General features: G+C 40.0%; 1 protein-coding gene across 5 annotated transcripts in view; it reads left to right on the top strand.

Moving 5' to 3' along the window:
* ELP3 (elongator acetyltransferase complex subunit 3) overlaps window positions 1-27,411 on the top strand; it is a 133,003-nt gene that overhangs the window by 42,754 nt on the left and 62,838 nt on the right. For all 5 annotated transcript variants that reach the window (XM_073335612.2, XM_073335613.2, XM_073335614.2 and 2 more), the window contains 2 exons: window positions 3,090-3,251; window positions 5,633-5,759. In XM_073335612.2, the coding sequence (XP_073191713.1) occupies window positions 3,090-3,251; window positions 5,633-5,759 (289 nt within the window). The remainder of the gene's footprint in view (window positions 1-3,089; window positions 3,252-5,632; window positions 5,760-27,411) is intronic.

Genomic DNA, 27,411 nt, shown 5'->3' with positions numbered 1-27,411 from the left:
CCAATGAAACAGTTCTAGGAAGTAGTTGATGAATCAAAGGTTTCAGAGTAACAGCCGTGTTAGTCTGTATTCGCAAAAAGAAAAGGAGTACTTGTGACACCTTAGAGACTAACCAATTTATTTGAGCATAAGCTTTCGTGATGAAGTGAGCTGTAGCTCATGAAAGCTTATGATGAATCAAAGGTTTCAGAGGAACAGCCGTGTTAGTCTGTATTCGCAAAAAGAAAAGGAGTACTTGTGGCACCTTAGAGACTAACCAATTTATTTGAGCATGAGCTTTCGTGAGCTACAGCTCACTTCATCAGATGTTTACCGTGGAAACTGCAGCAGACTTTATATACACACAGAAATCATGAAACAATACCTCCTCCCACCCCACTGTCCTGCTGGTAATAGCTTATCTAAAGTGATCAACAGGTGGGCCATTTCCAGCACAAATCCAGGTTTTCTCACCCTCCACCCCCCCACACAAATTTACTCTCCTGCTGGTGCTAGCCCATCAGGAGAGTAAATTTGTGTGGGGGGGTGGAGGGTGAGAAAACCTGGATTTGTGCTGGAAATGGCCCACCTGTTGATCACTTTAGATAAGCTATTACCAGCAGGACAGTGGGGTGGGAGGAGGTATTGTTTCATGATTTCTGTGTGTATATAAAGTCTGCTGCAGTTTCCACGGTAAACATCTGATGAAGTGAGCTGTAGCTCACGAAAGCTCATGCTCAAATAAATTGGTTAGTCTCTAAGGTGCCACAAGTACTCCTTTTCTTTTTGATGAATCAAAGGTAACTGTTAGTTTAAAGGGAGACAATGAGGTTGATTGAGGGGAGATCTCAGCTGCCCTTGTAAGTGGCTGTAAAGATGTCCATTTCCCTTTATAACTTTACAAGTTTTGTGACACTTTTTAATTAAATGTTAAGTTCAAAGTGAAATAGATTTATCCTTTTGCAAACAGGAGTGATGCTAAAATATCCTATTGTTCTCTTACTTTGTTTTAATTTCTCACCTTAATGGGAGGAGAAAAACCTCTTCTCTCTCTAGCATTCTTATTTTCCTTGCATCTGCATGTTTCAGGGAATAACGAGCAAGAGTTTTTACTAAAATTATTTGCAGTAGAATGCTGAGTGGCATATACTTCTGCCTTCTGTTTCTCCTTGCAAATTAACAAATAAAAACTGCAGTATCAATGAATGATTCTTGTTTTAAAATGGCCTGCTCAGTATGAGCATTGTTTTTGTTTTGTTTTGTTTTTTTAATCTTCATAGAATAGTTACTTATATATACAAGAGACATTGTAGCCAGATGCTTGGCTGATCAGCATAATTCTATTGTAGAAATAGAAAGCTGCTAAACATAGAGCACAGGCAGTGACCAGTATTAGTCCTTTCCTTCCATGCATGTTGTTGTCACTGCCTTTCATTCCTTCTAGACATAACACATGTGCAGTCTCAGAGAGGTTTGTTGGGAAAAGTATGATTTTAGTCCTTCCAGTTGGCTATGAATTGGCAATGGCTGGCATTTGTAGCGTAAGATTCCAGCCAGTGAAAACTGACACTGACCAAGAAAATTCAGCTAATCCTTTTCCAGAAGAACGGTGATACTGTTCTGGGAGGGATCTTGGAAATTAGGGGAGGGGAAGCTAACCAGATGATTTGAAAGGTGTGTTGATATTCAAAATTCTGATGTAGGCATTGCCAGTTATGAATCCTGAAACTGCTGTATTAAACATCTCCCTGGTTTTAATCCCTGCGATTGCCCTCTTTGATACTATAATACCCATTTTATTTTTTTCTCACTATTTTAACTCAGCCACACTTTTATTTATAGCATATGAGGAGTTAAGCAAGACAGTTTCATTAGCTATCATGCTGCACTGGAATCATAACAGTATTTTTGTAACCACTGTAGTTAGGAGTCTTCTGGTGTTCGTTATATTCAGCAGTTTTAACTTTGCTATGAATTTGCTTCAAGAGAGAAAAATAATTTTTGATTCCTTTCTGCTTCTCCCTTTTTATTTTTACACAATATTGAAGGTGGCTTATTCTTTAATATGCATATATGCCCTTTGATATGGGACCATTAGTTATTTGTAAACAAGGCCAAGATTTTTTTTCTTTTTAATTCTTACAAATCAGAATACATTTCACAGTGGGTTTTTAAGACAACATTTCCTAATGTCTGACAGTTTTTATCTAAGTATCAATAGTAATGTTACTTTTTATTTTTATCCTGTGCCCCAAGCCACTGAATTAAGCTTTGCAGTAACTTAATATTATTCTCTTGTTGGAGGATTTTTGTAACACCATATGTCAGTGAGTCAGTGTTGTGCATCTAGTCCGTTAAAGAAAAAGAGTTGAAATGAGGCTCTCCTGAGCAATGTCAGATGTAAATGAAGCTCAGAGCATTACTCAGTTCCAGGAGGAGAGATGCTCTGTGGATTTTTGCATAGACTGCCTACAAGTATCTGGCCTTATCAAAACATACCAACTAAATCTGTTTTAAGTCATGTTCTTGCACTCTGCATTACTGCCTCTTGGAGCTCAACTGTGCTCCTTGGGAACAGGAAACAAGTGGATTATACAGAGCTTTAACTAAACTAAGATTTTGTAGAATTTAGAGAAACATGCACCTCAATTACCTGAAGAGAAGTATTAGCTGGGTATGTCAGACTGGCTGTTATGGTGTAAGGGCACCCCTAACTCAGCTCATCTTTTTATTTCCCATCTTGACTTTCCCTTCTTATATAGGCCCCGCTTTTCACTGCTGCTAGCACAAAAGGGCTTGATCAGTTCAGGGGATATCTTCCTCTTCCCAACAAGTATTGTTTGAAAGAAGCCTTGTGAACCAGGGATATTCCACTTTCTTTAATAATAAAAAATAAGTAAAACCTTTATTGTAGATGTATATAACTATGTATATTCACACTGTGACAGTGTTGGGTCCATTCTGATTGCCAGGCTATAGTGTGTTTCTCTTTTTCCTGGTTTTAGTTGAAGAGGAAATTGTAAAAAGTTGACACTTGGAAATCTTTGGACTGTTTTGAACAGTCTGGGACTGTTTTGTGATCGTAACAAGGAGCTTGTTTTTGTTCACAGATACTCAGAAAGAAGCCTTACAAAGTGTGTTGGGATCACCATAGAGACCAGGCCTGATTACTGCTTGAAGCGACACCTGAGTGACATGTTGTCATACGGCTGCACAAGGTTGGAGATTGGAGTGCAAAGTGTCTATGAGGACGTGGCCAGAGATACCAACAGGTGAGAAGAATATTTCAGAGTAAAGCTCAATGTGACTGCTTATTGTTTGTCTTGTGGAGTACTCTATAAGGCACCTGGAAACAAATACTTCAGAGTGCCAGCCTAATTCTGGCACAATTTGATATTGATATTCCTGTCCCATAAGTATTTTATAGTGCTGGGTACCGTCTTTTATAGCTCTATAAATATATGCACGCTTGTAAGGTAAGTAGGATGTGTCCAAACAAACATCAGAGTCCTTGTCCTGAGAAATTTACAATTCAAAGACTCGAGTAGGTACATGGTACATTAAAATCTGTACAAAATAATCTAAAGAGGTACCATATATTCAGGAAGTATGGCATTGGTCATGGTGGTCATTCCTGAAGGATTTTAAAGAAGAGACAGGGCACTTGGCACATATAGAGTGTGAGGCAGGTCAGGTATGTGTTTATAATCGACACTCATCGCAGTCTATTTTATAGCCAGAAATTAAACCTGTTGATTCTTGAATCAGGATCATTCTACATATACAGTAGTTTCAGAGGCTGGGAAGTGTACAAGTAAGAACTTCTTGACAACTTCTTTGTGGCCCTGGATCAGTGACGACAAAATCACTGCCAAAGCACCTAGAATGCTACGGTTCATATTCTTGTAACCTGCTGGGGAGAAATGTGCTTCATACTGTTGCAGAACTGGGGATCCTGTTAACTTCAGAACACTTTTGTTTTTGGAGATTTATATAAAGCTTACCTTCACCCTTATCCTGCACACCAGTTATTTACCTAAGATCTTTAATAAACCAATGGCATAAGTAATTACAGAGGAATGGGAATATGGTTTGACTGGCTTAAAAAAACTACCTTTTACCAAACTTAGAGGTAATAATTGTGCAGTAATTGAAAATGTCAGACATTTTCTTGTGGAGACTTGACATTTGAGTCTGAAGCCAGTTTCCCTCCCAAAGATTAGTCTTATTATGGCTGATGCATGAAGGTCCAGAATTTCATTGCTACATGAGTACCAGATTCAATGGCTGACCAGATGACCAAAGCTGTAATGTTCAAGAATAACTTTAGCCTATCGAGCAAACCAAGCAGTCAAATAAACTAAATAACTAACCCTTACACAGCACTTTTCAATCTTAGATGTCAGAGCTTTACAAAGATAAATAGCAATGTATTGTACTTAAAAAAAAAAAAAAAAAAAAAAAAAAAAAAAGTAGCCATGTCACCTGATTCTTAGCTCAGGTACATTCATTAATGCTGATTTCTGCCACAGTCTTCAAGCGTATCAAGCCCACTTATCCCTGTTTTTCTACAGACTCTTTCACAGCTGTTGTGCCTACTCAGAGATGGATCTTTCAAAGTCAGTATCCCTGTTATCCACCTCTGATCGCTTTTTAGTTCCCATCCAGTTTTGTCCATCAGATGAAATGATTTTTTGCAGCATCTCTAAATTGCATGTCACTGCTGTTTTGAAAGTTTTCCAGTGAAACTGCAAATGGAGTTTCTGTTGCTAGCCCTGAAGAAGAGGAATGTAATAGGTAGCTGTTTCTTTTATACAGAAGGAACCTTTTTTTTAAGATTAACTTTTTAAAGCTTTTGGCACTTTTGAAGATGCTTGCAATATGCCTAAAAGGTTCTGTGCTCTATTGTAGTCCACTCATGCAGACATCTCCTCCCCCCACAACTTCCATGTTTTAAAATATCCCTTCAGCTCTCCAAAACAATGAATTGAAGTCTAATTTTTGAGCTGATTGATGGTCATGCTAGTCTCTCCTAAGGTGTGGTTCTGGTTTACTTCCATTCTTCTTTTAGCATGTAGGGGTGAATTTTTGTTTTAAATGTTCATATTTTGCTTGTAGCTAAATGTCAGATTACAACCAATTAGGCTAAATGTTTGGAAATTACTTTTCCATTGTGTAGTGTGAGTCATTAGTGGGGCTGTTTGAGTGTTTCCAATTGCCGCAAGGCAGAAGAATATTCACAGATAAGTCCAGGCATCAAGTAGTTGAGTTATTGATGCAGCTCAGATCCCTCCTCTAATAAGGAAACGAAATGACTCTCTTTTGCCTCCCCGCAACCTACTCAAAGTGCCATATAATTTCGCCATAGAACAGATTTATAAAAACATCACAATATTTTACTAATAAAGTAGAACCACAGTCATAAAACCAGACACAAAAATATAAATGAGGGGAATCTTATGTAGTGGAGGGAAAAGAAAAGGCCCTAAATATAAGGGGAACAGTTGTTTGGTGATGGGGGTGCATTGATGGGGGGTGGTGGTTGTGAGGGTGGGGGCTAAGATGGATATCTAGATGGAGTGAGTGCCACACCGGAAGGATTGCAATTTGTGAAGTTGTGTAGGTTTTTTTAACCAGTTTTTCTTCTTTCCAGGGGACACACAGTGAAGGCTGTGTGTGAGTCATTTCACGTAGCCAAGGATGCAGGGTTTAAAGTGGTGGCACACATGATGCCTGATTTGCCGAACATGGGGCTTGAAAGAGATATTGACCAGTTTGTTGTAAGTATGGCTTAAAATAACCATGCTTTTGTTTTGCCTTAGTGGATCTAACACTCCTGTTTTGTGGCTTTGCTAGTGGTTATCTTACAGGCCAGACTTTCTTCTTTAGGACATGTACTTTAAAATTCAGGTGAAGAGGAAGGATGAGGAAGATTTGTTGAACTACTTCATCCAGAAAATGTTATCCCTTCCTTGTGAAAGACTGAATCAGTAAGGTCTCTGTGGAAGGTGAAACACAATGTTGCCTTTCTGACATTCATTAAGGCTTTTACTTTTTTGCAAGGTGGCTTTCTTTCTTTGGATTTAAAATTGTATACATATTGGAAGCAAAAGCATCTTGTCTAGAAAGCAGTTACACAGTAGTATGTGTGTACAGAGCATATAGGGTTTCTTCTTCGCCCCAGTGCTATTCAGTGTCTTCATCAAAGATTTGAAAGAAAATATAAAATCATTGCTGGTAAAGTTAGCAGATAACACAAAAATTGGCAGAGTAGTAAATAATGTTGGAAACAGCAATCTGAATCACATGGAAAACTGGAAAAAGAAAAGGAGTACTTGTGGCACCTTAGAGACTAACCAATTATTTGAGCATAAGCTTTCGTGGGCTACAGCTCACTTCATCGGATGCATACTGTGGAAAGTGTAGAAGATCTTTTTATATACACACAAAGCATGAAAAAATACCTCCTCCCACCACACTCTCCTGCTGGTAATAGCTTATCTGAAGTGATCACTCTCCTTACAATGTGTATGATAATCAAGTTGGGCCATTTCCAGCACAAATCCAGGTTTTCTCACCCCCCCCGCCCCCCCGGGCCTAATAACATCAGCCACACTATCAGAGGCTCGTTCACCTGCACATCCACCAATGTGATATATGCCATCATGTGCCAGCAATGCCCCTCTGCCATGTACATTGGTCAAACTGGACAGTCTCTATGTAAAAGAATAAATGGACACAAATCAGATGTCAAGAATTATAACATCCATAAACCAGTCGGAGAACACTTCAGTCTTTCTGGTCACACAATTACAGACATGAAAGTTGCTATATTACAACAAAAAAACTTCAAATCCAGACTCCAGCGAGAGACTGTTGAATTGGAATTCATTTGCAAATTGGATACAATTAATTTAGGCTTGAATAGAGACTGGGAGTGGCTAAGTCATTATGCAAGGTAACCTATTTCCCCTGTTTCCACAGTATGCATCCGATGAAGTGAGCTGTAGCTCACGAAAGCTTATGCTCAAATAAATTGGTTAGTCTCTAAGGTGCCACAAGTACTCCTTTTCTTTTTGCGAATACAGACTAACACTGCTGTTACTCTGAAACCTATGGAAAACTGGGCTTACTTGAACAACATATGTTTTAATACAGCCAAATGCAAAGTCATACATATAGGCACAAAGAATATTAGGTCACACTTATAGGATGGGGTGAACTGGATTTTTGGAAAGCCGTGACTCAGAATAATGACTCTGTGGTCATGGTGCATAACCAACTGAGCATGAGCTCACAGTGTGGTGTCCTGGCTAAGAAAACAAATATATTGGATGCATAAACAGCAGAACATTGAGTACAAGTATGGAGGAACTGCTACCACTGTTCCTGGAAGACTGTGTCCAGCTGTAATGTCAACATTTCAAAAAGGATGTTGATGAATTGGAAAGGGTTCAGAAAAGAGCTACAAGAATGATTCTGACATCTGGAAAACCTGCCTTCCAGTGGGAGACTAAAGAAAATCAGTCAATTCAGTTTATCCAAGAGAAGATTGAGGTGATTTGATCAGTCTATAAGTGCATGGGAGGAGAATTCTGCTAGTAGAGGGCTTTTTAATTTAGCAGACAGGCATAATAAGAGCCAGTAAAATAAATGAATTCAGGCTTAAAAGATGTGCAGGTTTTAAAAAGAGAAAGTACATTGGTGCAACTTACTTAGGTATGTGATAGATTCTTCATCACTTGAATTCTATAAATCAAGAATGGATGTCTCTTTCTGAAAGAGAGCCTCTAGCTCAACCACAATATATGGATTCGATACAGGAATCATTGGGTGAAATTCTATGGTTTTTTTTTTATGCAGGAGGTCAGCAGAGATGAGCGTTCTGGTCCAAGGTGGGAGGAGGGAGATTTTATTCTCTCTTCCAGTGCCTCTCTTCTTGGTGGTACAGGTGGCTATGGAGGGGTCCAAGCAGCAACACCCTGAGGCTACCCCTTCTGATAAGGGAAACAAGCAGCACAACCTTCCAGGGAGAAAGTTTTTTCTTCCTTTTCCTTCCATTTCCACTTCCGTCCATTTCAGGAACTCTGGTTCTCGAACTGTCAGGCCCTCCTGGCCAAATATGCTAAATTTATGGATTTTAGAGACAAACTTCCTGCTGAGGATAACACCTTCTTCCAGGCTTTAGTTGATGAGGGCAGATTGATGGCCAAAACTTCCCTCCATGTTATGGTGGATGCGGTAGATACTGTATTGAAGGGGGATGGCTATAGTCAGTGTTATGAGGAGAGACTCTTGGTTTTAATCATCAGGTTTCCCATGAGAGATGCAGATTACCAATTAAGATCTGCCCTTTGACACAATCAATTTCACAAGACCACGGATGAGTCTCTCCGTTCCTTCAAGGACTCAAGGAAAACGTTACGCTCACTTGGTATCTATACACTTGCCCCCAAGAGAAAACAATACAGATTGGGTATAAGGTGAGACCACCTCCTCAGCCATTCTATCACCAAAGTCCTCAGGATCCACCATGTAAGAGACAGGATTTATAGATCCAGGAACCCAGCCTCTACATCATCTCCTGCCACTTTGTACTCTGACCCCCATGCAAAGAGTTTTTTAATGAGACTGTCGAGACCTGCATTTCTTTATTGATGCCTTTTCATTCCCCTCCTCAGATACTTGGAGGCTGCCGTACTCAATTTTCCAAAAACTGGAGGGCCCTAACAACCGACATATGGGTACCACAAGTTATTCACAGAGGGTATTTCATCCAGTTTCTGGCAAAACTCCTATCCACAGAACCCCTTCCTGGTTCCTTTTTAGGGACCACTCTCACCAGGACATTCTACACCAGGAGGTGGACTCTCATCTTTTCAGGGGAGCCATAGAAAAGGATCTACCTCAACATCAATGGAAGGGATTCTATTCCCCTTACTTCCTGATCCGCAAGAAGAATGCAGGGTGGAAGCCAGTTCTCGACCTATGACAACTGAATTGTTAATCCAAACGCTAGAATGCTGCATGATTTCCTCTGCATCAGTCATTTCCTTCTTACAGGAGGGCACAGGGTTCACGGCTCTTGACATGAGAGTCACGCTTTCCAGTAGTCATTCACCCAGCCCACAGGATGATCTGTAAGTTTCATAGAAGCATAGAATATCAGGGTTGGAAGGGACCTCAGGAGGTCATCTAGTCCAACCCCCTGCTCAAAAGCAGGACCCATACCCAATTAAATCATCCCAGCCAGGGCTTTGTCAAGCCTGACCTTAAAAACTTCTAGGGAAGGAGATTCCACCACCTCCCTAGGCAACGCATTCCAGTGTTTCACCACCCTCCTAGTGAAAAAGTTTTTCCTAATATCCACCTGAACCTCCCCCACTGCAACTTGAGACCATTACTCCTTGTCCTGTCCTCTTCCACCACTGAGAATAGTCTAGAACCATCCTCTCTGGAACTACCTCTCAGGTAGTTGAAAGCAGCTATCAAATCCCCCCTCATTCTTCTCTTCTGCAGACTAAACAATCCCAGTTCCCTCAGCCTCTCCTCATAACTCATGTGTTCCAGTCCCCTAATCATTTTTGTTGCCCTTCGCTGGACTCTCTCCAATTTATCCACATCCTTCTTGTAGTGTGGGGCCCAAAACTGGACACAGTACTCCAGATGAGGCCTCACCAATGTCGAATAGAGGGGGACGATCACGTCCCTCGATCTGCTCGCTATGCCCCTACTTATACATCCCAAAATGCCATTGGCCTTCTTGGCAACAAGGGCACACTGCTGACTCATATCCAGCTTGTCGTCCACTGTCACCCCTAGGTCCTTTTCCGCAGAACTGCTGCCTAGCCATTCGGTCCCTAGTCTGTAGCTGTGCATTGGGTTCTTCCGTCCTAAGTGCAGAACCCTGCACTTATCCTTATTGAACCCCATCAGATTTCTTTTGGCCCAGTCCTCCAATTTATCTAGGTCCCTCTGTATGCTATCCCTGCCCTCCAGTGTATCTACCACTCCTCCCAGTTTAGTATCATCCGCAAATTTGCTGAGAGGGCAATCCACACCATCCTCCAGATCATTTATGAAGATATTGAACAAAACCGGCCCCAGGACCGACCCCTGGAGCACTCCACTTGACACCAGCTGCCAACTAGACACGGAGCCATTGATCACTACCCGTTGAGCCCGACAATCTAGCCAACTTTCTACCCACCTTATAGTGCATTCATCCAGCCCATACTTCCTTAACTTGCTGACAAGAATACTGTCCTTTGATCAAAACTATTACCAATTCAGAGTCCTTCCTTTTGGATTGACCACAGCATCTAGGGTCTTTACAAAGATTTTTTTTTTTTCAGTGGTGGCAGTTTGGATGAAAAGAGGGATTGACAGTTTTCTCATACCTCAACTATTGGCTCCTGACAAGCAACTCCTATGAAGAAGTCCAGTAGGCAACCTGTGTTTTGTTCAGGTTTCTGCCTCCCCTGGCTGCCTGCATCAACCACAAAAAATCCATGCTGACCCCCACAAGGTACACACTCACAGAGGCAACATTGGATTTGATCACAGCAACAGCATATTTGTCTCTTGAGATTTCAGGCCATTAGTTCTCTCATGTACCAAGTCCGTATCAGACCCTGGACATCGATCAGAACTTGTTTTGCCCTTGTTCGCACATGGCCCCATGCGCACACGTGACGCCATTTGCCATTATTGTCTACAGCCTGGCTTCTCTACATCTACTCATCAGAGAAGGGCAGCAGGGTGACAGTTTCGGTCAAAGTTTTGGACTCTCGTCTGGTGGATGAAACCGGAGATGATTCAGGTGGGGTTCCCTTGCCTCACGCTGACTCCCAAGGCAACCATCATTACTGATACCTTTGTGATGCGGACACACTAGCTCAAATCAAAGCCATACGCCAATTCACTTGTGTGAATATATCAACGAGATATTGAGTGGGCTTGGAGGCATAGGACTATTGACTTGCATGTGGATATCAAAGAAATATTATTTTTGTCTTCACTTACCTATACCCTGTTTACTATTGCATTACATTATGTATACCCTGTACTTAATTAACTCTAGAGCAAAGGTGTATTTACTTGATGTTTAAACTTCATGAAAACTAATGAAAGATTGTTTGGATTGCCATAACTAAATGCATTATGTATGTATCTGTAATTGGATTGCCCATCAAACGGGATTGGAGCCATGGAACTTGAAATGAAGAAGCATGCTAACTTCAAAGCATAGGTCACTGGGTTTGACAATGGGAAATCCACAGACCCAGTCTGTGTTTAGTCAACAAAGGAAGAGCCCATGCTGAGATGGAAACTCTTGCCAGATTGCTTTCTGGGAAAAATAGCTATAAGGGGATGATCCTGTATCTCTGGGTTGATGGATTCCAATAGGGTAGAATACTGAGCGATTAGACAGAGATCCCAAGAGCTATTATACCTAACCCTAAGAAATTTATGGAAAACTAGGAGATTACTACATCTCTGCTATCGTATTGGATTTACAAACTTTGACTCACCTGTTAATGTATTTTACTTGCTTTAACCTCTCAGTAACTCATTTCTTTTCTTTAGTTAATAAACCTTTAGTTAGTTTACTAGAGAAATTGGCTGTTAGTGTTATCTTTAGTGTGAGAACAAGAGTATCCATTGACTGGGATAAATGACCAACCTTTTGGGGTTGGGAGTAACCTAATGGGAGGTGATTTTTGGTTTTAATAACCTTTAATCACAAAGTCTAGTTTGTCTGGGTGGCAAGATGCACTTGAGAGCCTAAGGGGACTGTTTCTGACTCCGTGGTAAGACTAATACAGTAATCCCAGAGTACACATCTGTTACTGGCTTGGTGAAATCTGATTATAGAATATACTGCCAGTGTGAGGTGTCTGCCCTGTTTTCTGACCATCTGACCTGAGATTGGCACACTCAGTTGTGAGCTACTCTAGACAGTGTGACATCCTCCCTCTTAGCTTGGGGAACTCACGTGGGCGACTGTACAGCACTTGGCATCTGGACCTGTAGGAGTTCAGAATGGACATCAGTTTACTAGAACTCAGGACAGTCTGTCAAGCCTCATGTCTTCCTCCCACTCAGACGATCCAGACATGTCCAAATGTCAGACCACATGAAACAATTGTATTTTGTAGAAAGAAGCAGGATTGAATGAGACTCTTACCTCTTTGCATGGAGACAGTCACGCTCTGAAATGGGTGCATCAGCCAGTGCATAACCCTATCAACAGCATACTCACCAGTGCCGCAGAACTCCCTAGCAGGCAGCCTAAGCAGACATTTTTCCACAAATGGGAGATTCATAATTCAGCTCTCAACATCTTTGCCCAATAAGGAGAGCTGGCCTTGGACCTTTTTACCTCTCAGGCAAACAAGCAACTTTCCCAGTACTGCTCCAGAGCAGCCCTGGAAAAGGGCTCAATGGGAGATGCCCTTCTAATGTCATGGAAGGATCTCCTCTAGTCACATGCTCTATGGCCCATCTGTCTATGAAGATGGCCTTCTAATAACTATAGTATCAGCCAGAAGAGACAGTGAGCTAGAGTCACTCATGGCAGACACACCATATGCTGTCTTCCACTACAAATAAAGCTGTGGGACAACAGTATTACATTCAGCTAACATGTCTCTGTCCTTGCACTCATGCCTGTTTGAGTGTTGCTTGTTAATCTCCCATGTGTGGATGCACGTAGGGACCATCACTCGAAGAAGACCTGGAGGTTACTAATCTATAACTGGAGGCTCTTTGAGGCGTGTGGTCCCTTTCTGTATAACACTACCTGTCCTCTGTCCCGTCTGCTGTAGATTGTTTGGTCTGCGGTAAGAATAGAGACTGGAGAGGTGTTGGCCCTCACCACCCTTCAGTTTGGAGTGCAAGGATAGCTACGATGCATATTCAGACCACCAGAGACGTCGTAAAAAATTCCAGATGAAGCACATGGCGCGCATGTGTACCCACATGTGGGATATAGACAGGAACCACACATTTAGAAGAACCTCCCGTTAAAGGTGAGTAACCTCCATTTCCCAGTGACTGAAAGAGGAACAATGAACATGCCTTCAGGAAGATATCTAAGCACCTTGCTCGTGTCACCAATGGAGGTATTAACTATAGTAACTTCTCCTAGGAAAGTAATGAGTTACTGGTAGTCCCACTGATGAATTAAGGATATTGGATGTTTCTGCAATTTGAGCTGGTAATTATACTTGTAAGTATAACACCCCAACTATCCCTACTATTCCATCAGTGTTTCCTTCTTTTGAAGTGTTGCCCGTCGTTCTCAGCCAGTAGTCTGGAGGCCTTTATATTATAAACACCTGTGTGGTGGTGGTTTTAAAAGTATTTTTCAATATTCCCATTTTCTTGTGAGACAAACTGTTTTCCTTAAGAATTTCTGAATATTTTCTATTTTAACTTTAATGCATTGACTAAACTGGGAAGGCTCTGGCTTTTTGCCTTTTTTTCCCACTATGGCAAACTGTAATATCTTTAAAATGTTTTTTAGACAAAAATGATATACAAGACTTATTTTTCCTTCATTTCTTTTTCTTATTTTCTATCCAGGTTCTTATACTGGTGCCTGTCACCAGACTATGTTAATAAAATACTACTACAAACACTTTTTGTTTGTTCTTTTCCCCCCACTGCATAATGTGAATAATTTTAAGAGTGATCCTGTTTTCCTCCCATCACATCCATGTCATCATGCCAGGAATTCCAGGAGATGTACACACACTGGTTGTTCTTGTTGGCAAGTGTAAATGTAATAGCTAAGACCAACAACCCCCAGAGCCTACCCTAGCAGTGGGACTGATACAATAATTAGAATAATAGCTGGAATAAATCAAGCAGTCAGCAGGAATAAATGGGCTTCTTACCAGAGCAGACACCTCATTCTGTGGAATGCGATTAAACACTCAGCTTCTCCTTTGTAGCACAAGAGAGATGAGTTGATGGGAGGGGTAAATGAATGGGGGAATCATGAATCACACTTGCCAACACGTATACTGAACAGAACTTAAGGTTTAAGCAAAAGATTTAGGAGTCTGAAGTATTCGGAATTCTATTTCTGGGAATTTCTCATTCTGCTGTTTTGTGAGCTACTGAGTAGAAACTGACTGTAATTTAGCAGACTCTGTCCATACTAATATGACTAATTGTAGTTCAGCTAGTATAATTTTATGGAACTAAACAAAATGCAGCCATTGTAAGTATGTTCTCAGGCTGTTAAAATGTCATTGCCTGATGTATATTACAGAGATGTGCAAGTTAAACTTCCTTTCCTAATGGAACTTTTCTGCAAACAATCTGCAGATATATTCCCATTTTAACATTATATTTTATCTTTCCACTTGATGCTTTTATGTTCTGTGGTTGAATTGTGCCGTAGGCTAGCGGTCTGATGTAGTACAGATGTTTTGTGGTGCTTCCACCACTGAAGAGAGAAGAGGAGTTAATCCCAAGTAATGAGGTGGGAGGTATATGATTATCCTGTGAAATGCTATTATTATAACTTTTTAGCTGCAGACAAACTTCTAATTATTTTTTCCAAAGAGCTTACAGTTCCCACAAGGTACCTGAAATTCATAAATAATTAAAAGTATTAGGGCTCTCAATTAATTGCAGTTAACTCAGGCAATTAACTCAAAACAAATTACCTTGATTAAAAAAATAGTGATTAATCACACTGTTAATAATAGAATACCAATTGAAAATTATAAATATTTTTGGATGTTTTTCTACATTTTCAAATATATTTATTTCACTTGCAACACAGAATACAAAGTGTTCAATGCTTTATATTATCTTAGATTAAAAGTATTTGCTCTGTAAAAAATATAAACAAAATGTGACAAAGTTCCTCCTCTACCTTGGTGGGTCCTGCACTTATTGGCGAATTTTGCTTGCCTCAGAGAGTCACAGTAGCCCTCAGTTTCGTGGCTCAAATCTGCTGTTCGCTCAGATAACCACATCACTGGCCAGCATGGGGAAAAGGAAGGAGAACAATCCACGCAGTCTCTGCTGGTCCACCTAGTGGTTCAGGGGACAGGCCAGGGACCTTCCCCTCTGGTGGGACCCACAGTCCAAGTCAACTCCTCCTGTATCCAATAGGGAGTTGAGGGGGTGGGGGGAACCCGGACCCACCCTCTACTCCAGGTTCCAGCCCAGGGCCCTGTGGATCACAGCTGTCAATAGTGTTTTGTGTAACACCTGTGTGACAGCTACAACTCCCTGGGGCTACTTCCCCATGGCCTCCTCCCAACACCTTCTGTATCCTCGCCACAGGACCTTCCTCTTGATGCCAGATAGCGTTTGTACTCCTCAGTCCTCCAGCAGCACACCCTCTCACTCTCAGCTCTTTGTGTGCACCTCACTAACTGGAGTGAGAGCCTTTTTAAACCAGGTGTCCTGATTATGCTTAATTAATTCTAGCAGCCTAATTAGCCTGCCTGCCTTAATTAGTTCTAGGAAGTTCCTGAGTGTTCTGGAATAGTCCCTGTTAGTTTACCCAGGGAAAAGGGACCTGCTTAACCTGGAACTAATGTATCTACCTTCGACCATTCTTTTGTAGCCATCTGACCTGACCCTGTCACCAAAAGAAATAGTATTTTTTAGTTCACCTCAGACAAGTAATGTCATTCAATCTCTTTATTGTGAAAGTGCAATTTACAAATACAGATTATTTTTTTTGTTACATAACTGCACTCAAAACAAAACAATGTAAAACTTTGGAGCCTACAGGTCCACTCAGTCCTACTTCTTGTTCAGTCAATAACTAAGACAAACAAGTTTGTTTGCATTTACGGGAGATAAGGCTGCCTGCTTCTTATTTACAATGTCACCTGAAAGTGAGAACAGGCATTCATATGGCATTTTTATGGCCGGCGTCGCAAGGTATTTATGTGGCAGATATGCTAAACATTCGTATGCCTCTTCATGCTTTGGCCACGATTCCAGAGGATATGCTTCCATACTGATGATGCTCGTTTAAAAAAAAATGCGTTAATCAAATTTGTTACAATTCTCTCCCAAGGAATTCAGTACGTCTCCTGCTCTGTGGTTTTACCCACATGCTGCCATATAGTTCATGTTATGGCAGTCTTGACCCAACACATGTTCGATTTAAGAACACTTCTCCTGCAGATTTGACAAATGCAAAGAAGGTACCAATGTGAGATTTCTAAAGATAGCTACAGCACTCAACCCAAGGTTTAAGAATCTGAAGTGCCTTCCAAAATCTGATAGGGCCGAGGTGTGGAACATGTTTTCAGAAGTCTTAAAAGACCAGCCCTCCAAGGCAAAACTAACAGAATTCGAACCACCAAAAGAAAATCTGTTTGGTGGCAGCTGACTCAGATGATGAAAACGAACATGCATCAGTCCGCACAGTTTTGGATAGTTATCGAGCAGAACTTGTCATAGTATGGATGCATGTCCTCTGGAATGGTGGTCGAAGCATGAAGGGGCATACAAATGTTTTGTATATATGGCACGTAAATACCTTGCAATGCTGGCTACAACAGAGCCATGCAAATGCTTATTCTCACTTTCAGGTGACATAAATAAGCAGGCAGCAGTATCTTCTGCACATGTAAACAAAACTTGTTTTGCTTTAGTGCTTGGCTGAACAAGAAGTAGGACTGAGTGGACTTGTAGGCTCTAAAGTTTTACATTGTTTATTTTTGAGTGCAGGTATATAAAACAGAATTCTACATTTGGAAGTTGCATTTCATGATAAAGAGATTGAACTGCAGTATTTGAGGTGAAATGAAAAATACTTTTTTATTTTTTACAGTGCAAATATTTGTAATAAAATAGTATAAAGTGTACAGTGTACACTTTGTATTCGGTGTTGTAATTGAAATTAATATATTTGAAAATGTAGAGAACATCCCAAAGTATATAATAAATGGTATTCTATTATTGTTTAACAGTGTGATTAAAACTCCGAATAATTGAGGTTTAAAAAAAATCTTGCATTTAATTTTTTAAAATAATTTGACAGCCCTAAAACGAATATAGGTCTCCATCAGAAGCCTTGACACAATTAATAAAAGATTGCTAAACCAGCTAATAAACTTTGATTTTATTGTTTTGGGGACTTGGATTACTGGTGCGTTAACTGTAGGTTCTAAAACTTTTGGTAGGGAAAAAGGTTTCCTTTTTAAATTGTACTAAACATCCCTTCATTGAAACATTCTTGGCAGGTGGTACACATTACAGCTGAAAGGTTTTTGTCTCTCTTCCATGCACACATCTTCAAAGACAGAACAGAAGGTGTTTAATGACCTGTCTTTCAAAAATAGTTACTGGAGCTTTATTCAAAGACTTAGTAAACTTCAGAAATAGTGATCACTGCAAATTGCAAATAATTGCAATCATGAACTATGAACAATATAATGGTAATTTTTGTTAAGTCTATTGACACTAAGGAAGTAGGTATTTTTAGAACCTTTTTTCTGAGGTAATTGAGTTTCTATTTCTTTACAGATGAAATCCTAGATATAGAGCTAGTGTGTACGCACACTTTTTCATCTTTCCATGTTGTGTGCATGTAACCCCCAGTGTCTGTACGTAAATCAACTTGCATGTGCTCAGTGGGTATCTGCTGCAACTCTGAGAATACTTTGGCCAAAAAAAAAAGCTATATTCTCCATGGCTACACACATGTGGCACTGGAAGTAACTCCATCTTCCTCTAAAGTACAGGCCCCCTACCTGTTGATATACATTAAGAGAATAGCTGAATCAGTAGAAGGAACTTATAAACCTGACTTAGTCTGCTGTATGGTGGGTGAAGCGCTGTCCATAGGCACACAATCCATAATGTGATATCCACGTAGAAAGCTGTGCTATTGCTATGTTAAGGTTTCATGGTTAAAATCAGTCAGGAAATACAAAAGATTAAGGTTCCAATAATATTATTTTGGCTACCTTGTATGGCCCTTGTGTTGAGGTGTACATTTTACTATATAAAGTGTAAATAAATGATTTTGTCACACTTAGAATCATAGAATATCAGGGTTGGAAGGGACCTTAGGAGATCATTTAGTCCAACCCCCGGCTCAAAGCAGGACCAATCCCCAACTAAATCATCCCAGCCAGGGCTTTGTCAAGCCTGACCTTAAAAACCTCAAAGGAAGGAGATTCCACCACCTCCCTAGGTAACGTATTCCAGGGCTTCACCACCCTCCTAGTGAAAAAGTTTTTCCTAATATCCAACCTGAACCTCCCCAACTGCAACTTGAGACCATTGCTAAACCTTGTTCTGTCATCTGCTACCACTGAGAACAGTCTAGAGCCATCCTCTTTGGAACCCCCTTTCAGGTAGTTGAAAGCAGCTATCATATCCCCCAGTTCTCTCAGCCTCTCCTCATAACTCTTGCTCCAGCCCCCTAATAATTTTTGTTGCCCTCTGCTGGACTCTTTCCAATTTTTCCACATCCTTCTTGTAGTGTGGGGTCCAAAACTGGACACAGTACTCCAGATGAGGCCTCACCAATGTCAAATAGAGGGGAACGATCACGTCCCTCAGTCTGCTGGCAATGCCCCTACCTATACATCCCAAAATGCCATTAGTCTTCTTGGCAACAAGGGCACACTGTTGACTCATATCCAGCTTCTCGTCCACTGTAACCTCTAGGTCCTTTTCTGCAGAACTGCTGTCTAGCCATTTGGTCCCTAGTCTGTAGTGTTGCATGGAATTCTTCCGTCCTAAGTGCAGGACTCTGCACTTGTCCTTGTTGAACCTCATCAGATTTCTTTTGGCCCAGTCCTCCAATTTGTCTAGGTCCCTCTGTATCCTATCCCTACCCTCCAGTGTATCTACCACTCCTCCCAGTTTAGTGTCATCTGCAAACTTGCTGAGGCTGCAATCCACGCCATCCTCCAGATCATTAATGAAGATATTGAACAAAACCGGCCCCAGGACCGACCCTTGGGGCACCACTTGATACCAGCTGCCAGCTAGACATGGAGCCATTGGTCACTACCTGTTGAGCCCAACAATCTAGCCAGCTTTCTATCCACCTTATAGTCCATTCATCCAGCCCGTACTACTTTAACTTGCTGGCAAGAATACTGTGGGAGACCGTACCAAAAGCTTTGCTACAAATCAAGGAATAACACGTCCACTACTTTCCCCTCATCCACAGAGCCAGTTATGTTGTCATAGAAGGCAATTAGATTAGTCAGACATGACTTGCCCTTGGTGAATCCATGCTGACTGTTCCTGATCACTTTCCTCTCCTTTAAGTGCTTCAGAATTGATTCCTTGAGCAGCTGCTCCAGGATTTTTCCAGCGACTGAGGTGAGGCTGGCTGGCCTGTAGTTCTCCGGATCCTCCTCCTTCCCTTTTTTTTAAAGATGGGCACTACATTAGCCTTTTTTCATTCTTCCAGGACCTCCCCCGCTCACCATAAGTTTTCAAAGATAATGGCCAATGGCTCTTGAATCACATCCGCCAACTCCTTTAGCACTCTAGGATGCAGTGCATCCAGCCCCATGGACTTGTGTTTGTCCAGCTTTTCTAAATAGTCCCGAACCACTTTTTTCTCCACAGAGGGCTGGTCACCTCCTCCCCATGCTGTGCTGCCCAGTGCAGTAGTTTGGGAGCTGACCTTGTTCGTGAAGACAGAGGCAAAAAAAGCATTGAGTACATTAACTTTTTCCAAAAAAAAAAAATCATGATCACATCTATATGATAAATTGATATGAGTTTTTGATTACCTCATCTGAACTCTGCCCACTAATTCATTATTGCTGGCAATATTTCTAACGCTTAAAATCTCTGAGCAGCCTCAAACAGTTGCCAAAAAAAAACCCACAACCCAGCTGCCATAAAAATATTATCTTCATTCTCCAAAATGAAGACTTTTCTCAAAAATAACACTAATCTAAGCCTGAGGCTGGCAATCTTCAGACCTAGTTTTGAGGTCTGATATCTCAAAGATAGAAACTGGAGCTTAATACTATTGCAAAGGGGGAATGGTTGGTTGGCTATTGAGATATCACTCACTTCTAGCCCTGGAAGGCCTGAGCAGATCAGATGTGCATTGTGTATAAAACAGCCGAACCTCAACATACTCTTATTGGTTCTTCTCCTTGTTTTCTGTTGTTCATCTAATAGATTCTAAACTCCTTAGAGCAGGGGTCTTGCCTCCTGTATTCTGTGCAGTGCTTAGTATTTTGCCTCACCCAAATTTCTTCACAGTAGTTTTTATGAATCTAGAAAGGCATGGTGGATGCAAAGACCATCTGTACATGACTCCTCCAACTACACCAAGGGTTCCAATAAATAGACAAGCATGAGACTCTTCTCCCACCCAGTCTGAAAGATCGCCCTGCCATTTAGCAATCCCCAATCAACCATGCACTCCTGTGGGATTGGATAGTTACCGCACCTCTATTCAACCAGTGGTTCTCAATCCCACAGGCACAAGATTAAGCTTTTAGTGTACCACTAAATCTCTTCTTGATGTCATGATGGGGTAAGTTGAGTCATGAAATACAAAACATTAGGAAATTATTTTTTTATAAGACAGGTATGGAAGAGACATGTCACTCACTGCTTCCTTTCAAGAGTGGCTGTCCAAAACCATATCCCTGGGATTAGGATTCTGTGCAAGCATGGAAAGGTCTCACCTAGAAGGGTCAGTCAACAAAACTGTTACTGAGTTGCTGGTCACGGGTGTTTTTTTTAGGGCAGAAGGAACTGCTTTTAAGTAACAGGTATTACATAACATCTTGAAGGAAGATAAGCCTGGCAGAACTTGCGAAGATCTGCTCTTAGGGGAACAGAGTTGTACTATTCTCAGTCTTTGGGGAGAGGAAGTGAATATTCTTGGCAAAAGTATAAAAGCCAGTGTTATATACCTGGGAAAGCTGAAGGTGCAACTCCAGAGTAAGTTGTGAGGGGTTTTGTCACAAGAGTTCTTGGAAACTGCTTAATAAATGTAGAGACTAATTTGGAGCACACAGAAGATGAAGCAGATGGTTTGTTCTGTGCAGTGAGTGCCATCTGGAGAGGATTGCTCAGCTCTTTGATAGATGACTTTTGTTCTGTGGTTGAAAAGAAATATTAAGGTCATGCTGCTGAAGGCTGAGGGCATCTTCCAAAGACTAAATACCTCTAAGTGACGGGGGAGTAAACTAGAGTTGTTCCCTCTTCATTGTGGAAAGAAAAATGTAGTACCTTACCTTCCACAAATTAACAAACAGCTCAAGGGAATTAAAAAACAACTCAAGGCTTGCCTCTTTGTTAAAAAGTTTTGCTCTGACTCATTAGAATGGTTATTATCCATGGGGCAGCATGATTGAAATATTAAGACCGTGTCGTGTGGTCCATTGGATATCATTGGAACCTGGGAGCAAGGAATCCTACAATTCTCATTCTTGCTGCCCTTGCCTTGCTGTGCAGTCTTCAGCAAGCTACATAACCTCTCTGCGCCTAATTCTCATCTGATGTACATTAGTTGAGCTCCATTGATGCTGGTTTTCCTGGTGTAAACTGGTGGGACTTTGCCCCATCAGGTGTTGGCACATGTAACATGGCAGTAATGCTTCCTTGCCTCATATGGATGTTGTGAGGATTAATTTGCTTCTAGAGCACTCTTGAAAAAGCTATTTGTAGTAGGTGAAATTAATATTTTTATGGGGGAAATAAATAACAGAATTTCCTAGAACAGAAATTGCAGACACTTTTGTGGACATTAACATGCAGAACTAATGTATTTGTTTGGCATTCAAATGCTGCAATGATGGCTTTCTAGAAATATCTCAGATGTATCAATAATAAAGGATGGGCTCCCATTAACTATAGGGATCTGCCAAAAATGAAAGGTGACTTTTGGACCACAATAATTTGTTTTGCGTTGTTTCTATATGCTTAATATATATCAAGGTCCCAGTGACTAATGTAATGTTGATAGGTTTCTTCCAAATCCTGTTGTGTATGCTCTTCATACATCATAACATGATAATTTGAAACTCAGAACAATACAAAAACTTTCCTGTTACGTGGTGCTGCCCAGTAGTTGGGGAAAATTAGACAGAGGATGTGCTGTTCTCCACATGCCTATCTGTGCTGGATTTGAATAAATTATATGTGTAGATGGGCTGAAAACAGATTTTACTCATAAGCAGAGAACTTAGCCTTTTGAGAGTAAAATGTTGGATTTTATGGCTGTTTTCATGGACCAGTAGTTCCTGTAATTCTAGTTATACACTGTTTGGTGGTAAAGTGTGACCGCTTGATTTGTCAGGTTTCAGAGTAGCAGCCGTGTTAGTCTGTATTCGCAAAAAGAAAAGGAGTACTTGTGGCACCTTGGAGACTAACAAATTTATTTGAGCAGAAGCTTTTATGCTCAAATAAATGTTAGTTTCTAAGGTGCCACAAGTACTCCTTTTCTTTTTGATTTGTCAGTAGCTAAAAAGGCTTTTTAGCATAGTTGTTGCCAGGAAAGTTACTGTATTCAACCGGAAAATGGTCTTTCCTCTCTTGGTTGCATGTTGGTTTACAGGTACCCTGTATTCTGGGGGAGCTGAAAGCTGGGTCCAGCTTCTTTAGAAACTTTTGTTAACATGATCAAATCTGGAGTTGTTTATATGATGTATAGAAGCTTTAGCAAGGAGCTAGTAACCCGATTTGTGTATCTGAAAATTCATACTGTATCTGTTTGCAAGGATGGCAGTGTTAACTTCCATGTTGTAGCCAAATTCCAGCTCTGGTAATTGCATTATGTCTACAACAAACGCTGAAGTTTAATATGGCAGCATTGTGTTTGTGTGGTTTAGTTTTACTATGTAGTATTGCTGTACACTGTTAAACAGCTGCATTTCTGAGGTGCATATGGGATTCCTATATAGTTATAACTTGTTAAATATATTGGGATTCTTTGTAATGAAGACACTATATGTGTATATAAATATATTGTTAATGAAGATAAGTATTTTTCAACAGATATTTCTAATCTTCTGATAGATTTTGTATGCTAATACTGCAGTGTTTTACATCATGTAGTTGTAAGCATCAGTGATAGGAGACCATTCTCTGTGGTGTTTAATTTTAGCACTGTAGCATTTAAAGAAAAGAAGAAACAAACATTGCAAATAGTAAAGATAAAACTAATACCCCAATATCTGGGCCACAAATTTATTTTTAGAGCATAGAGTTATATCATCCTTCTGCAGAATTGGAGAAAGTCATTCAAAGCTGTTGTAGCTTTAAAGTATTAACCTTTATTGTTATAAATTATTCTGCCCGAAATGCTGGATTACTGAGATTTGACATTGTTCATCTCAACTTCATGAGTCTAGGATATAAGCTTAAATCACTGTTTGTTATGGGTAATACATAAAATTGACACTCTTGGGTATATTGATGTAATCAAATTGAGTGAAAAATCATTTATGATGCACAATCGTTCTAAAATTCATTTGATTTTTGTTAATTTTTATTCCTACTGGAAATTCTGGCATTTTAGTAAACCCAGCAAAGGGGGGGAAATTGCAACATTTATACAATGAGCAGTCTCTCACAGTGGCATTGAGACTAGTCATAGCAGGAAGATTAAAACTGGCTGGTGGTTCTCTTTTTTGTGGAAAGAGGGGATGAATGCCTAGATCCTCCACTCTTCTTTCCCTTCCAATGAGGAGCAGAATTGCAGCTTTCAGATATCATTAAAATGCATCTCTAACTATAGTGGATCGAGAGCAGCTACTAAAGTCACGTCAGAATTGAAATTTGAGTGTGGGGAATACGAGATCATAATTAGATTTAAAAAAAAAATTTGCTAACCTGTGACAGAGGGCAGGAAGAAACTTTGGACTGGATCAGTGATACTCAGACTGAGGCTCAAGAGCTGCAAGTGGCTCTTTAATGTGTCTCCTGTGGCTCTTTGTAATACATGATATTGAAACACTGTGTGATTTATTAACCAATCAGGATGCTTTTACTATGTTATTGACCAATTGTAGTTGATAAAATAATACTTAAATAAATAAACAGCACAGTAAATGAAACAATGAATTCACACTACTGTGGCTCTTTTGGATAATGTTGGTCGCCATATTAGCTCCTGAACCACTGAGGTCTGAGTATCCCTGGATATACTGAGTCAATATACTGAGTACTTGTCCAGAATCAGGTCCTTGTGTTGCACATATAACCAGACACATAGGTAGTGAACAGATCTCAGTTTATTAAATATCACACTGATAAAACCACAAAAAATTTGATATTCAAGTCCAGTAGTTTACCTTCCCCAACCTCCAACTCTTGTGTTCTTTCCTCTTTTTTTAATTGTTTCGGTTTGCACTGGTATTAAACAGACTGTTGTTTTCCATCTAACACGTGTTATGTTGGACAGCACTAATAGCAAGTAAAGCTGAGTTATTTTGTAAACTAATGACTAGTTTATAAAACAACTGATTTGAATCAGATGAAAGGCAGGAGTCTAGCATCCACTTTGATGCCTCTGCATTGATGGAAAGTCAGTGGCATCTTAATGACTAATTTTGCACCAATCAGACCCTGATTATTCATGCTGGCAGTGAGTTTATGAGGTTGTGGCTGAATAGATGCTATAGATGCCATTAACTGTAATAACAGGGAGCTTCTACAACAAAGGCATGTGCTAATAGAATCAATTACTGTTCTCATAAAATATGTTTAACCGCTAACTTGAATAACCTTGTACACTGAAAGTGTATACTGATGAGTTTTTATTAAGATTCTCTCTTTGTAATTCATAGAGTAGCTGTTCATACAAATAAAGCATATCTATTGGAACCCAGATAAAGCTGCAGGATTTTGAATAGCAGGTCTTTCTGGTTATTTGTTATATTGTTTGCAGTGTGAGCATGCTATAGTTACCTCAAATATTCTAATTTCTGTTACTTTTAGATTGTCAGTTTCCTAGGCAGGGGTTGTCTTTTTATTGTTTTGAATATGACCTAGTATGGTGGAGTCCTGGTTCATGACTAGGAGTTGTTAACCCAAAGATAATTAAAAAGAGCTGACCTGATTCAGCTGAGATGTTTTAAAATAAGTTAAACCAGTGTGAAAACATAGTGGCCCGCTCCCAAATGCTCTGATTTAAAATTTTTGGCCCTACCATCAACCTTTGAGTTTTGAAAGAAGTGTCAACCTGTGTTTGTTTTATAGTCTTTAGCAAGAGAAAAACTACATCTCAAGGCTGAAGAAAATTTGTTTAATAGCTTTAAAGTTATGTTTCCATTTGGAATATTTATGCACATGTGAGAGCATTTTTCTGCATCCTAAAGTGATTTTAGAACATTGGGTGTCAGCTGGACTCCTCTAGCTTTGTCACCTTTTAATTGCTTAAATTTGTAACTGCTGAGGCATTTATGAGCAGCTTAGTGCTTAAGGTTCTGATCCAATGCCCATTTAAATCAATGGAATGACTCCCATTGACTCTAATGGGCATTGCTTAAGGCTCCCTGAAGCTAAATGTTGCTCTGTCCTTAAATGAGGTGCTATCTCATAGTGAGGTGCCTTGATCACGTCAGCTTTTAAAGGCATCATTTCAGCTCTAATTAAAAAGCTAAGGTTTCTACCACCACTTTGACATGGCCCCATTGCAGGTTTTGTATATTTTGTGGTCAAAAATTTTCACCTGAAAACACTTTTCAATTAAAATGTCTTTTTAAGAGTAAATATTTTGTTCAAAATGTTGGTTTTTGATGGGAAAAAATGAAATGTTAGTTGCCCCCCACCTTTCTCTTTCTTGTCCTTTTTCCTTTTTTCCATTTTCCTGCTTGAAAAGTTGGGTTGGGAAGGGATTAAAAGGAGGGAATTTTTTTCCCTATTGAAATAACAAAAAAAAAATATTGAGGAAAATTTTGAAAAACAATTTTTTTAATGCAAAAACATTACCATTTTTTGACCAGCTGCATTCTCTGGTGTATGTGTTAAGTATCATAAATGGCAAGTAGGTGACTGTTAGCTAAATCTATATTATAAAAATATGAGAGATGCAAGATAGCGAAGCTAGTGCTGTGTTAGAAACCATAACTTTTGACCTTGCCTTTGCATGCTTGATTTCGCAACCTTAATGGTGCATTCATGTATTTGCATTTAATTTATAATACAAATCAATGAGTTTCTAAGTATTCTGACGGGGGAATCACACTTTCTTTTGACATCCGTTCAAACATTGCTGTGAATATTAATGTTGAACCTTATTAGAGGAAGGAATTTTTTTCTGCAGTAGCACCAAAAAACTGATTGAGTGGTTGATTTGTTATTTGTATTTTCTGTATTTCATTGTAAAGGTTTTCGGTGCTTCCTTACTGCAGTATCTCACTTTTATTTTTGGGCTGCTTGATCATATTACTCCAGCCTCTTCAGATTTAATTCTATGAATTTCCAGACAAAGCATCATGTCTTTATTTTTCTCTCCAGAGCACTGTGATCTAGTGCTAGAGTGTTGTTCATTAGTCCATTCATAACTGCTTTCTTTTACACATGGAGTGCCTTTGAACTCCCACAAGAGGGTGGAAGTCTGTTATTGAAGCATGACTCTGAATGTCAGGCCTGCTGAATTCTGTTCTTGTCTCACCCAAAGCCACATACAAATCAGTGACTGGGTCATTTGATCTTTCTGTGCCTCAGGTTGCCTGTTCCAAAAATGTGTCCAGTATTGTTTACTTGATTCACTGGGATGTTTTATGGCTCTGTTTGTAAGTGCTTTGAGATTATGAAAATTGCTACCATGTATATGTTTGCAAAGTATTATTACTTTCACTTTTCATGACACTGCTGAGCTGACATCCTAACATCATTTAATATTGACAATGTGAAATACTTTTGGGGCCATAATGAAAGGTTGGTTCATGGAGACTTTGGGATAAGAGGGTTTCTGTTGAACTGGGACTTGACTGAATCCTTCTTTTGGTAAAAGACGCTCACTTCAGAAGGCCTCAACAGAAAAAATTTTAAAAAACAAAACAAAACATCTTCCTGAGAACTGTGACTTGTCATAGACTAAGGTTCCAGGACTGAATATGGCTGGATATTCAGTTGATGGCCATCATTGGCGATCTTAGCACCACCAAAGCTTTTGCTGAGCATGTTGTTTGGTGAAAGAGGAGATCCATTTCAATGTAGGCTTAAACAGTTTCTTATAGCCTGTATTTTGCATGTTATAAGACAATGCTGTTATCACCTATGAATTACACATAATGCAAAACCAGTTAAGATAAGAAAGGTAATTAATCAAGTTACCTCTTCTGGTGACAGGATGACTCTTTTTTCAAATCTCTGGTCTCTATGTTCTTCCACTTCTTCTATTGTCAGTCACCTGTATTTTATCCCTTGTTCCCTAACTCTGCACAGATTGTTTACTAAGTTACTTCATTCATGTACCTATCTAAGTAGAACCTT

This window comes from Lepidochelys kempii, chromosome 3, assembly GCF_965140285.1.
Source record: "Lepidochelys kempii isolate rLepKem1 chromosome 3, rLepKem1.hap1, whole genome shotgun sequence".
In the NCBI taxonomy this organism is placed as follows: domain Eukaryota; kingdom Metazoa; phylum Chordata; order Testudines; family Cheloniidae; genus Lepidochelys; species Lepidochelys kempii.
This window is presented reverse-complemented; position numbering and strand designations above follow the sequence as displayed.